The following is a 12,358-nucleotide window of genomic DNA, read 5'->3' as shown; positions in this document are numbered from 1 at the left end:
TGCACACGCTGAACAGTCACACGAATTGTAACACACAAACTAACCAAGATAAAAAAGGACCGCTCAGGGGCGCCTGGGTGGCTCAGTCGTTAAGCGTCTGCCTTCGGCTCAGGTCATGATCCCAGGGTCCTGGGATGGAGCCCCGCATCAGGCTCCCTGCTCCGCAGGAAGCCTGCTTCTCCCTCTCCCACTCCCCCTGCTTGGGTTCCCTCTCTCACTGTGTCTCTCTCTGTCAAATAAATAAATAAAATCTTTAAAAAAAAAAAAAAAAAAAGGATAGCTCAACCATTTCTCACTAAAGAGCGAGGCAGACAGCCGATTGTTGAAAGTCACGTTCCTCTGCATCCTCTTCCCAAAAGATGCTGGAAAAGGAGATGCGTGTTACGCAGCACGGAGGACAGCCACGGACGGGCCGCCACGTGGCAGCATCAGAACCCTGTGGGGGGTTTCGGAAGCTACGAGTGCTCGGACCCTCTCCCCAGCGGCCGTGGCTCAGCATCCCAGGGCTGGGCAGGCATCTGCCTCTCCCACCCGGCCACCCCACAGGGAGCCAGCCCATCGGTCCAAGTGGCCGGCAGCACGACTTGTAACACACGGTCCACACCTCCTCCCGACCACCAGGCACCGGGGCAAGTGTGCTGGGGAAGGCAGCGCTGGACCTGGGAGGAGCCAAAACCCTGGAGCACCAGGGAGATCCAGCTCCTGGGCCCCTGCTGAGGTTCTGGGAGTGATGTCCCTCCCGGGTTGAGGGAGATGGGTGAGGACACAGCACCCACCCACTGCCCTGGCCCTGCAGATGCTGGGCCAGGCATCGCCCAAGCTAGGCACCACAGGTCCAAGTGCGCCCACGTCCACGTTGGCCTTGACCCCTCACTGCACTGGGGATAGACCATTCCACACCCTAATAGGGTGCCCCCGAGTGTCCAAAGGAGGCCCCTAGGCCCATTTGGGGGACATTTCACGCTGTGACCTCTGCAGGGCAGAGACCCCACTGCTGGTTCACTGCCGTGTCCGCAACGGGCAGCACCATGTCTGGGGCATGGAGGTGCAGGTACTGACCCAGTGGTTCTCCACAAGCCGACGACCCACAGGGGACACTGGCCGTGTCAGCAGACGTTTTGGGTTGCCATGACAGAGGAGACCAGGAATGTTGCTCAGTGCCCTACCACATGGGACGGCCCCAAACATGGAGACTCAGTGCCCAAGAGAGAAGGCTCCAAACAAGCAGCTGGGGTTGGGGACTGAGCAGCGCCAGGGGTTGCTGTGGGCTGCTCAGCAGCCCTGGGTCTGCGGCTGGACCTGGGCCACAGGCGTGTGCCCACGGTGGGAGAGCAGGACCATCTGGGGAGGGAATGCTGGGTCACTTCTCAGGCCTCCCTCTAGCGCTCCCCACGTGTGTCCTAGCAGTCCACGACCTCCTTCCCTCTTGTCTGCTCCCAAAGAAGCACCTGTTCATCCCAGGACTGGGCATCTACAGAAGGGCCAGTGGGGGGTGGGAAGGGACCGTAGGTGCCGCCCTCAACGTGAGCAGAGCAACTATCCCCTGCAGCCGTCTGTTTCCAAAAACCAGGTGGTGGGAAGGCAGCCTTCCAGCACTCCTAGATTTTCAGTTCGTGCTGGCTGGGGTCCCATGTGCATGCGGCGACCCTAAATCCCCACCGGAGGCCAGACTACAGAAAGTCCCATGAGGGGGCCCAGAGGGATGCAGGGCGCACTGGGAGCTTGGCCAGGGCCCTGCCAGCACAGCCGCCCATGGGGGAAGGACTACGCAGCCTTCTTCCAGGGGCGCTGCGGGGCTAAGCCACCGCTCAGACAGAGGAGGGAAATCCTCCCGCCCCTGAACAGGAACATGAGGTACTTTTACTTCCTATATTAAATTCTTGCACTTTTTAACAAGAATATTACCTTTATAAACAGAAAACTCAGAAATGAGACCCTCAGCTGTGTGCCCACCACAGAGCATGGCCCCTGCCCTCATCTACCCCGTTCTTATCCTGTTCTCAGAAAAGGCAAACTCCCCTTGAATTTAGCCTGAGAAAATCCCACTGTGGCCCCAGCTTCCTCAGGGCCACTGGGTCGGTGATGGGGACACCTATCAAGCCGAGGTCAGAGGGAGGGATCCAGGGACCTACCATTGTCTGGGTTCCCAGGGATCACTTACCGCTTCATTGCACAATCGGGAAAATCAAAACGTTGTCAGGTTCAGGTGTGAGAGGCTCCCAGGAGGGCCCCCCACCCCGCCAGGATCCAGTCCCGTCCTCCGGCCCCCAGCGCCCCCCACCTCACGTTGCTCATGGCTCCGGCCTCCATCTAAATCACATCCCCCAAAAAACAATTACAAAGCACACAACAACATTTCAAAAACTGATTTATGGAGAAACAGCCCCACAGGGTGGTCCCATCCCAGTGACAACACTGGGCGCAGGCTCAAAGCAGCCACTTCCTTGGGTCCTGGCCCTGCCGCGGGGGCGTCACCCCCGTCCAGCCCACCCCGCACCACAGCAGACGCCCGAGAGGGACAGTACCTCCCCCACCTCACCTGTCGGCTGTCAGGGCGTGGATTTCAGTATCAAGCAGCAGAAACGGGTTTCTTCTCCAAGTAGGCTACGTGATCTCAAAGAACAACCGGAAGTAAAATTAGGCTGAAAAAGTAAAGGTCCTGACCCCTTCCTGTGTGTTGGTGGGTCTCCCTGTGAGCACAGAAAGGGCCCAGAAGAGAGGATGTCCTCCAAGCCTCAGAGGCACCGCCGGTCACCCACGCCTCCTGCAGGCCGCCAAGCTGTAAATGACACAGAGCGCTCGGTAACTCGGCACCGTCTTGTTCCCATTCGCAGCTGCAGCCTAACCGACGGCGCCATGGCTCATTCCTACTCTCTAAACGCTTCCGAGGATGTATAGTCAGATGACGTCCCAGACCTCCCAAAAGTAGGAACAGGAGGTCAGCCTGTGTTATCTCTGGGACCGGCCGAGGACTGGGGTGCACGAGCCACAAGCCAGGGAGGGCTGTCTGAGAACCCTCCCGTAAGCATTCCTGAAAGTGAGAGCACAAAGACGGAGGCGGAACGGGGGCTTCGGACAGAACGGGGCAGCCTCCTCAAAGCACCGGGTCTGCGCGGGGAGCTCAGAAATCCCGGGACCCCTGTGGCCGAGTTCGCCACGCCAGGGGGCCGAGCAGGGGGCCGAGCAGGGTCCTCTCCGTCACTGCTCGTGAGCACTGGAGCAGTGTGAGCTACACGGGCCACCCACAAACCGAGCACCAGCCCTGAACCGCCGCAGCCGGTGGGGCACGGGGGTGGGCTGCCTAAGGGACGGGCCTTGCCTGACCGGGCCACAGCAGCGAACCCCAGGTTCTCAGGGAGAGAGGACGTCGGACGGGCCAACTCCAGCTCGGAGCTTGTTCTGCATGAAGCGGGGACGGAGGCCTGGCCTGCTCCTCGAGCGAGCCCACTGTGGGAGCACTGCCACCCTCCGCCTTGGCCAAGAGGAACGCCAGGTACAGGCACCCAGCCTAAGCTGCTTGGGTTGGGGCAGGAGGTGAGGGAGGGAGGGCGGGAGGGTGCAGCCCTCAGCACCAGCCACAGTGAGCCAGCTGCCCAGATGGAGGGACGGAGGGGCGAGGCCTGGACTGTGGGAGGAAGGATTCTGGAACGCCCACCACCACGAGGCCTCCAAACCTGCTCCCACCCAGCAGCAGACACTGCACGTCTGAGCTGGGTGGGCCAACATGACCAGACAGACCGCCAGGCCTGAGTGGCCAATCGCAACAGCCTCCTGCAGTGAACATTCAGCCCCAGTACGTAAGAACCTGCAAGGACTCGCATCTGAAATCTCCAATCGCAGCTCTTCCCATCAAGCAGCAGAACAGCACATGCCCAGGGAGGCAGACACGCACCTGAGGCTCCTCTCCTGCCACTCACACCACGGCAGACTCACCCGACCTCACGGCAGCACAGTGGCGAGTAAGGGGGTGCCAACCAGGGGAAGATGGCCACACTGACCCAGGTCCACCGCCACCTTCCCCGAATCATGCAGCACGTGGGCACAGACCGTCCCTAAGTTGGGCCATTCAGGTTCCTTGTGGCGACCTGTGTTATCAAACCCCCAGCTGCCCTCAGGCTTCCAACCACAACCTCAGCCCTTCTGAATCCTCCCCTGCAACGAATTACCGGCTGGAAGCTGCCCGGATGGGCCGGTTGCCCGCTCTGCCCTCAGGCACGCCCCCGGGGCTGGCTTGCACAGGCTCTGCACACTCGCCTACTGAACCAAAACTGGCCACAGTTCCACCAAGTGGGAAATAAGATGTATGCCGCATGCCCGGCTGTGCAGGTGACAAGCCCCCACCCAGACCACTGCCGAGCCGTTCGGCCCCACAGGTCCCCGGGGCACCGCCTGATGCCAGAGCCAGGGACCCACGTGAACACAGCCAACAGCCACGGCTCGCAGGAACCGTGGAGAGACCCACACTCCACAGGCAGGTCCCACCGTGTGGGTGCGAGACTGGTTTTTCATCAGAAAGGCTCATCTTCAATCTGAGTGGGCCGTACAGACCACGGGGGGCCTCGGGCGGAGCGACCTTGAAGTGAGCCTCAGGCTCGGGCGAGACGTGGAGCACGGCAGCCGCACGCCCCGCGGGCCTTCACTCCATTCTCACCGAGGCTTCCCGGCCGCGGCTACCACCATGCAGGAGCAGCATGCCTGGCACAGGACACACAGTGACGGCCACAAGGGGGTGGGGGTGACAGCGCTTGGAGGCTCGGTCCTGCGGAAGACACGAACACTGGGACCGCGCCTCAGGTCCTACTAGAAGGATGTGGGAGGTAGCCACGGTGTGTCCGACAGCCAGCCGGACGGGACCCCACCTTCTTGGCTTGCCTCCTTCCCAAGTCGGGAGCTGGGAAGAACCTCCTAGAAGGTCTGCCTTTTAGGGACCATGCCCCAGAGCTTATCAATTCTACAATTCTGGGAAGCAAAGGAAGTTCAAAGTTGCCAAAGGTACTGAAGCTAGAGCAATAGGGATTTTTTATTTTTTAAAAAAAGGCCAGTCAGGGAGAAATTCATCAAGAAAACATGTTTCATGGGACATCTCACGTTGGTCTCTACATGAAGGCACCACGAAGCTGCCCCCTTCCCTGGGGTCCCTTGCCCCCGGCATGAGGGCTCAGCACAGTCCACCCAGCAAGGGCGAGCAACAGAGAGGGGGACCGTTGGCCTGCCTCCCCAGTGAAGCCGCCCCCCCCCACGGAAGGTGAACGTGGTGACAGCTCTCTGCAGGCTGGAGGCAGAGCTGCAGCTAATTCTTGGGGGTCTACGTGCATTTTGGGCTCTGTTCTTCAGGAGACACTAGATCAGCAGAGACCTTCCAGTGGGTCCCCAAATGCAGGTGTCAGTGGGACAGCAGCACAGCACCCACAGAAGCGTCCGTGCTCAGACCTCTGCCGTGGAGGATCCCAAGGGACCCTGGTCTCCAAAGTGCATTCCATCCATGGGGTGACTTCTAGAAAGCTGCCCTGTTCCCCGCAAAGGGGCTCCAAAGTCATCTGTGCCACCACTCTGCTGCTTACACCCTCCCAAGAACAGCACCTGTGCACGCGACGCAAGTGGGGGAACGCAGGGCTGTTTCGGATGCGGCCCTGCCCAATTCTGGGGCAGGTTCTGAGACCAGAGCATGGGCAGGAGGTGGGTTGGGGGTGCAAACAAACGGCCTGTGTGGAACTGGATGCAGCGAAGGTCTTGACTCTAAAGCTGGACAGAGGCCAGGGCCGCCAAGCCGCCGTTCCCTCCCGGCCCGCATCACTGACCCCCTGCACTGATGCACAAACGTGTCAGAGGTGAAATGCTTTTGTCCAAACTCCAAGCAGGTTAGCGGAGAAACGGCACTTCAGTCCAGGGTCCTGGCCCAGCATCCTGGACCCCCCCGGACCTCCCTTTGTGCACACACTGCCCCACACCCAGGCTGCCCTCGCCCCAGGCCCCTGCCAGCCTGCAGCCGCTTCCACTCGCCTCCAGCTGGCACGGCCCACACACAATCCCTCCTAGCAGCCCCCAGGGTCGCTCAGCCTGTCCCTTGAAAACCGCCAGCAGGCCAAGGACAAACCCAATTTCTCCACTTGAGTTGTTCACAAAACTCTGCAGCCAGCCCTCTCAATCAGTCCCGTTCTGGTTCTTTCTTTCTTTCTTTCTGTAAGACGTGCCCAGTCAGCCTTCCCACGAGCTCCTAACGAGGACACACGCACACGTCACACACTCCGTACAAAGAGTCTTGGGGTGGCTGGGCCGAGACTCCCACAAGGCGGGTGTTCCGGTCAGAAGGCCGAATCTCCAAAGTGCATGCTGCTTCCTCTCCCAGGTGCCAGGTCCAGGGCCCCGGGGGCTGCCCCGCAGGAAAGTGGCCCGTCAGGAGGTCAGGGACTGGATGTTCTTGAGCATCTCCTCGAAGGCCTGTGGGGACGGCGCCTCTGCATTCCGGAAGGTGGCCTGCACCCTGCTGTACAGGCTCAAGGACTTCAGCTCCAGCCAGATGAACCCGAAACGGTCCTCGTCGAACAGGATGAAGACCCCAGGGGTGCGCTCAGGGCTGGTGAAGCCGTGGCCGGCGATGAGGCCTGTGCCGTAAAAGCTGTGCGAAGACAAGAGGGAAAGCGCAGGGAGGACAGTGAGACGGGCCAGGAGCGCGCTGGGCCCCGTCCCACCCCATGAGCCCCCTGCCGCAGCACCCCCACACCATAGGCCAGCCCTCCTCCCTGCCAGCAGGAAGCAGCAAGTCACGGCGCCCGAGAGAGGCCATCACCTGGACCACCAAGCAACTCTTAAGTGCCAGTGCGCAGAGCCGCAGGCCCACAGTCAGGCTCACCCTGCTGACCACCGCTCTCCACCAGCTCATCCAGCTAAAGAAAGAGGGTCTCGGGCAGCCCCACCGCGTAATTCTGTCCCGAAGTACACCTTCATAAAGCTGGCTCAGGTAACCAAAATCTGAATTCCCAGGACAGTTATGTCAGCATGTGAACAACTCAAATATAATCAATAAAGACTTATTGGCACCCAACCGTCGTGAGCTCAGAAGGCAGAACTTTCAAATACCCGTAAAGGCCAAGTTTCAAGTTTCGAGAGCAATGTGAGACTGAGATGCATTTATGTCTTTCTTGCCAAGAAATTGGTGCTCATATAGATAATGAGGAGCCGCGGGCTGGCCTGATCTCCCAGCACACAGAACGGCGCCCGGCACCCGGCCCTCCATCCACCACGCCGAGGCTCCCCTGGGCAGGAGGGGGAGAGCAGGCCTGTGCATGAGGGCGAGGGGTTCATGGGATTCTCAGGTGGGGAAATTGGCCCCAGAACCCACAGGGAGGCAAAGTGATGCCCACCAAGCTTAGTACCGGAGGCAGCCATGTCCTGCACCCTCACTGGGGCAAGGCCTCGCAGACACACAAACCAAACAGGGAAGGGACCACAGCACGCCCCTCCCAGGTCACAGAGACCGATGCGCAGCACGTCCCATGCCTCCACCGCAGGGCTGGCCTGAGAGCGCCCGACTGAGCCCTCTGGGCTCTCGACTAGCCACAAAACACTGCGGGCTGTGGAGTTTCATAAGGACAACAGAGCCCTTCTCTTTTACGACCACTAAAAAGCTCACAACAGTTGAAATCATACTGGAACACCATTTGTATATCTCCTCTCAGGAAACCCGCATTCAGCCACTTTTGAGATAATTGTGTAACATAAAGGAAAATGGAATGGATTTCCCCTACATGAGATAAAAGAAGAATATGTGCATTGATCTCTGCCCCGGTGCCTGGCACAGGGCTCCTGAAACCCCGGTAAATTCCTAAGGGATAAGAACACTAGCAGGTGACCAGCCAGGAACAGAAGCTTGGAATCTTGAGCGGCCCCGCCATTCTCCAGACGAGAGAGGAGCTGGAAATGGAGCTAATGATGGACCATGCCTCTGTGAGGAAGCCTCCATAATATCCCAAAGTATGGGGTTCAGGGAGCCCCCAGGTGGGGGACACCCACGTACACTCCATTTTCCAGGGGCTGGAAGCTAGTGCGCTCAGGACCCTACGCCTTTCTTCATGTGGCTGCCCACCTGCGTCCTTTCTCACTCCTTCAACAAAATGGTAAACGTAGTGTCTCCCTGAGTTCTGGGAGCCGCCCCAGCCCATTAATCGAACCTGAGGAGGAGGTCGTGGGAACCCCCGACCTAGAGCTGGTGGGTCAGAAGCACGGTTGGGACTGGTGTCTGAGAGGACAGAGGCAGTCTTGCCGGGTCTGACGCCGTCTCTGGGGGGGGCGGTGTCAGGACTGAGTCCAGTGGCCGGACACCAAGCCGGTGTGGAGGACTGCGTGCTGGTGTGGGGGGCACCACGTCAACGGGCACTCGGTGCTCAGAACCAATTTACCTGCCAAGCCCACACAGACACCTAAAGCCTCCCTCGGGAGCTCAGAGCCCCGCCCACATTTCTTCTACGCGTGAAGGGCCAATCAGATGGCCGCCACCGGCCCAAGACAGCAGTCAGCCCGGAAGTCAAGGGAACAGACCTTTCCATGTAACTGGACAGACATGCAGGCCAGGCAGCTGTGATGCCCAGAGACAGACAGGTCATCCCCTCAAAGGTCCCCTAGGACAACTGTGCAGGAGAACTAACTGCACTGACGGAACGTTCTAGACCTACACTGTGCAATACACGTGTGGCTGCTGGCACCGGAAATGTGGCCAGTGGGACGGAAGACCCAAGTCTGTGGCTTCATTCATTCTGGTTCATCGACACCTAGGAAGCCCTGAAGTGTAGCGGGCTGGGGCGGGGGGGCCTGAGTGGCTGAGGGCAGTGACCCGAGACAAAGCCGTAAGGACAGCCGTCAAGCAAAGAGCAAGCCGGCCCTGGGGCAGGAGTGCGCTGCCAGCCCTCTGCGCACACTTTCTGAGCCGGCAGAGAAACCACGGGAAGACACAGACGGCTCACATTGGACGGTGCTCAGCAGGGGCCAGAGGGAGACCCCCAGTGGGCCTTACCTACAAGGACAACCAGGTGGACTCGAGCCGGCTTCTAGGGGGACAGGGGCGGAAGAGCCCCCTCCTCACCGGCTGCTTTCAACGCCACCTGCAGACTCACCTGTCTACCCTGAACCTGACTGGCGAGGCGACAGAAGGCACTAGGAAGGGGGCCTCATGCCTGGCGGTTCTAATAAGCCCCCTCGGAGGCTCCCCAGGGGTGAGGGGTCGGGAGCCTCCAAACTCTGTGCAGCCCAGGGAAGGGCGCTGTCCGCACGGGCCCAAGCTGGGACTCAGACGGAGTTGTCAGGGGCTCCCCGCCGGGTGCAGGGAGCCCCCACGCTGGCCGGCGCTGAGCCCGGCCCCCACAGCCCGTCTCCACGCAGGTGGGGAGCAGGACTCCCCGGAAGGCCTGTCGCGGCCCACGCTGGCATTCTTACCACATCCTGCAGGTGCGGGGATAGTCCTCGTTCCTCGAGCTCACGCCCACGGGCAACACAAAGGGCTGCCCCTGCCCGCACTGGGCGGGCTGCTCAGGGGCAGCCGCAGCCGCAGCCTCTCCGTCCCCAGGCTCCCCGACCTTCTCGGCAGGCAGCTCCACACTGGGCTGGGCGGAGCCCCGCGGGGGCTCCCGGGGGCTCTGCCGGCCGCGGCCCCCACCGTCCTCGAGCCCGTTCTCCTGCTGCTGCTGTTCCTGGCGCACCTGCTCCCGAACCTCCAGGACGATGCGGGAGAGCTCATTGAAGTTGCGGAGGCTCTCCACGTCAGGCAGCTGGATGCGGTGCATGAGGTCGATGTCGACGGTCTGCTGCCCAGCAGGGATGTTGGGGTCACCCTGAGGAGCGAGCGTGCGGCCATCAGCAGAGACACACCACTCCGTGTGGTTTCCTGCCTAGATCACACCTCTGGCCCAATCAGCACACTCCAGCGTTCCCACTGACTTAGCAGCATCCCTTCTGAAGAATATTTTAGAAGCCCTTAAAAAATACGTGCCTACAGCAGGCGCCCCCATCTGTGAAGGGACCTTCGAGAATAGGGGCAAACAGCACCTGAGTGACCTCGAGACACGCACAGACACCCGGCAGAGCGGCTCATGTGCACTTGAGCCCTCCAGGTATAAAAACCTCCCCATTCTAGAACACTGGGGCTTCGAGAAGGGCACAGACCCTCCCAGGGCCAGACCTGAATGTCAGCCCAAACCTGTCTGCCTGGAACACAAACGCTCCTCACCCTGAACCTGGGAGACCCTCCAGGCCCTGCAGCTCCACCAGGGGCCCCAGTGCTGGGCTCTGCACACAAGGAGCTTTCCCAGAGCACAGGGACCCTGGCCAATCGAGGTCCAAGAGTATAGCTCCATGAGAACAAAGAAGAGGCACTGTTCCCCAGGACACTTTAGTGCATCTGGCAGAAACACACCCCAACTATGCAAATGACAGGTGAGGACAGTGTGGACGGTGCCCCTACAGCAGGCCCAATGGCCAACTGGTTCGAGACCCCCATTCAGCTCAACAACCCTCTGACTGTGTTCCTCAGCTGCTGAGGCCAGGATGGCATCGGGAGCCTGTGTAATAATGCAGGAGGTCTCCGCACCTCACAGCCACCGGAGGACCTCCTGGAGCCACACACCCAGGCCCCTCCCCCACTGAATCAGCATCTCTAGGGCCCAGCATCAGGGTTTCTTCAACAGCCCCCAGGGTTCAGTGTGTGGCCAGGACTGAGAGCCATGGGTAAAGCCACCTTGGAAATGCTCCAAATCCCCTGGAGGTCTTGTGAAATACAAATCCTAGTTCAATGGGTCTGGGTGGGGCCTGACAGTCTGCATTCCCAGCAAACCCCCCAGCACAGGGGTGCCACAGGCCCAGAGCCCACTGTGAGTAGCTGGGGTGCAGCCCGAGTCAGGCCACCACACAGCCAATCAGACTGAGTTCACAGAGCGGGGCCCGCCAGGGTAGCACCCGGACTCACGGTGATCTTCGTGCCCCTGGCACGCTTCCCATGGAAGCTGAGCATGACGATCTCCAGGCCGTGGCTGCCGTAGGTGCCTTTGAAGAGGCCGGGTCTGATGAGGTCGTCCGGGTGGCTGGGCGGGAGGTAGATGCGGCGGTAGGTCAGGCAGTTGCTGTGGAGGGAAGGGGCGGCATAAGAGCAGCTCAGCGGGCAGGCCGAAGTACAGAGCTCACTCACCTCCCTGCCGTGTGAGGGATGGCAGACAGGGCAGGGTAGCCTAGAACAGCCGGGCTGAGCTTCCTGCCAGGCCAGGGGGGAGCGGGGGCACCCCACATTCCTGAGCCACAATCACCCCTCCTCAAAACACTTGCAGGGCACATCTCACACCTTCTCTGGAATTCCAACAGGGCTGAACAGGGGCGCACGTTCGCTCTACCAGCACCACAAGGGAACTGGGGCAGGTAGCACTCTCCAAAGAGAAGGGGACGTTGCCCCTGCTCCGTCACCCCAGCATAGGAACCCCGGAGACCGCGAAAGGGATGCTCACTGCACAAGGGACTATTTAAATGGGTCATGGGGACAGGGCGTGGGGCAGAGGCCAAGGCAGGAAGAGCAGCTAAGAGAGGAGGCGTCCCCCGGCAGATGTGGGGGTACCACCCTGAGGCTCCAGCACACAGGCCAGGCTCGTGATGATCAATCAGACAGAAAACAGACACCAGGTAGGGCAGCGGGGGGGCGGGGACAGAGGAGGGACAGAGACTGTGCTCACAGTACCCACAGAGGGGACTGCACTTACTCGTACTGACTGGTGTAGATAAACTTCATCAGGATGAGCTCCTGCATGTGCTCGTGGAAAATGTCCTCCAGTGTCCGCCCCCATTCTTCCCTCAGCCACGTTCGGAATTCCTTCCAAGAGAGCACAGGTCATGAAAACCACCACGACGCGCATGGAGGACTGCTCGCTGTGGCACTAAGTGGATAAAAGCAGCACTCTTGGGGCACCTGGGTGGCTCAGTCGTTAAGCGTCTGCCTTCAGCTCAGGTCATGATCCCAGGGTCCTGGGATCGAGCCCCGCATCGGGCTCCCTGCTCAGTGGGGAGTCTCCTCTCTCTCTCTCTCCCTCTGCCTGCCTCTCTGCCTACTTGTGCTCTCTCTCCATCAAAATAAATAAATAAAATCTTTAAAAAAATTAAAAAAAATTTTTAAAAAGCAGCACTCTTCCAGCTGGGGTGATGCCCTGGGCACAGCAGTGCTGGGGTCCCAGCGGGGTGGACAAGATGGAGATGAAGACTGGGCAAGAGGAGGGGGCTGCTACACTTTGGTCTCCGAGTCCCTGACCTCCTTCCTGTGAAGCTCAGCCACCAAAGGAAAGTAAAGGGCTCTGGTCCCCACTCTCCCAGAGCACACAGGCACAGACTTCAACAG

General features: G+C 60.1%; 1 protein-coding gene across 4 annotated transcripts in view; it reads right to left on the bottom strand.

Annotated features, from left to right (window-relative positions):
* Nucleotides 1-4,996: 4,996 nt before the first annotated feature.
* FBXO31 (F-box protein 31) overlaps nucleotides 4,997-12,358 on the bottom strand; it is a 42,093-nt gene continuing 34,731 nt past the window's right edge. For all 4 annotated transcript variants that reach the window (XM_078062675.1, XM_078062676.1, XM_078062677.1 and 1 more), the window contains 4 exons: nucleotides 11,730-11,839; nucleotides 10,952-11,105; nucleotides 9,427-9,821; nucleotides 4,997-6,616 (listed from right to left, as the gene is read on the bottom strand). In XM_078062675.1, coding sequence (XP_077918801.1) covers nucleotides 6,394-6,616; nucleotides 9,427-9,821; nucleotides 10,952-11,105; nucleotides 11,730-11,839 — 882 coding nt within the window. In that variant the 3' untranslated portion in view covers nucleotides 4,997-6,393. The remainder of the gene's footprint in view (nucleotides 6,617-9,426; nucleotides 9,822-10,951; nucleotides 11,106-11,729; nucleotides 11,840-12,358) is intronic.

The sequence above is a fragment of the Halichoerus grypus genome, chromosome 15 (assembly GCF_964656455.1).
Source record: "Halichoerus grypus chromosome 15, mHalGry1.hap1.1, whole genome shotgun sequence".
NCBI lineage: Eukaryota > Metazoa > Chordata > Mammalia > Carnivora > Phocidae > Halichoerus > Halichoerus grypus.
Note: the sequence above shows the minus strand (reverse complement) of the source record. Positions and strands in the feature narration are given on the sequence as shown.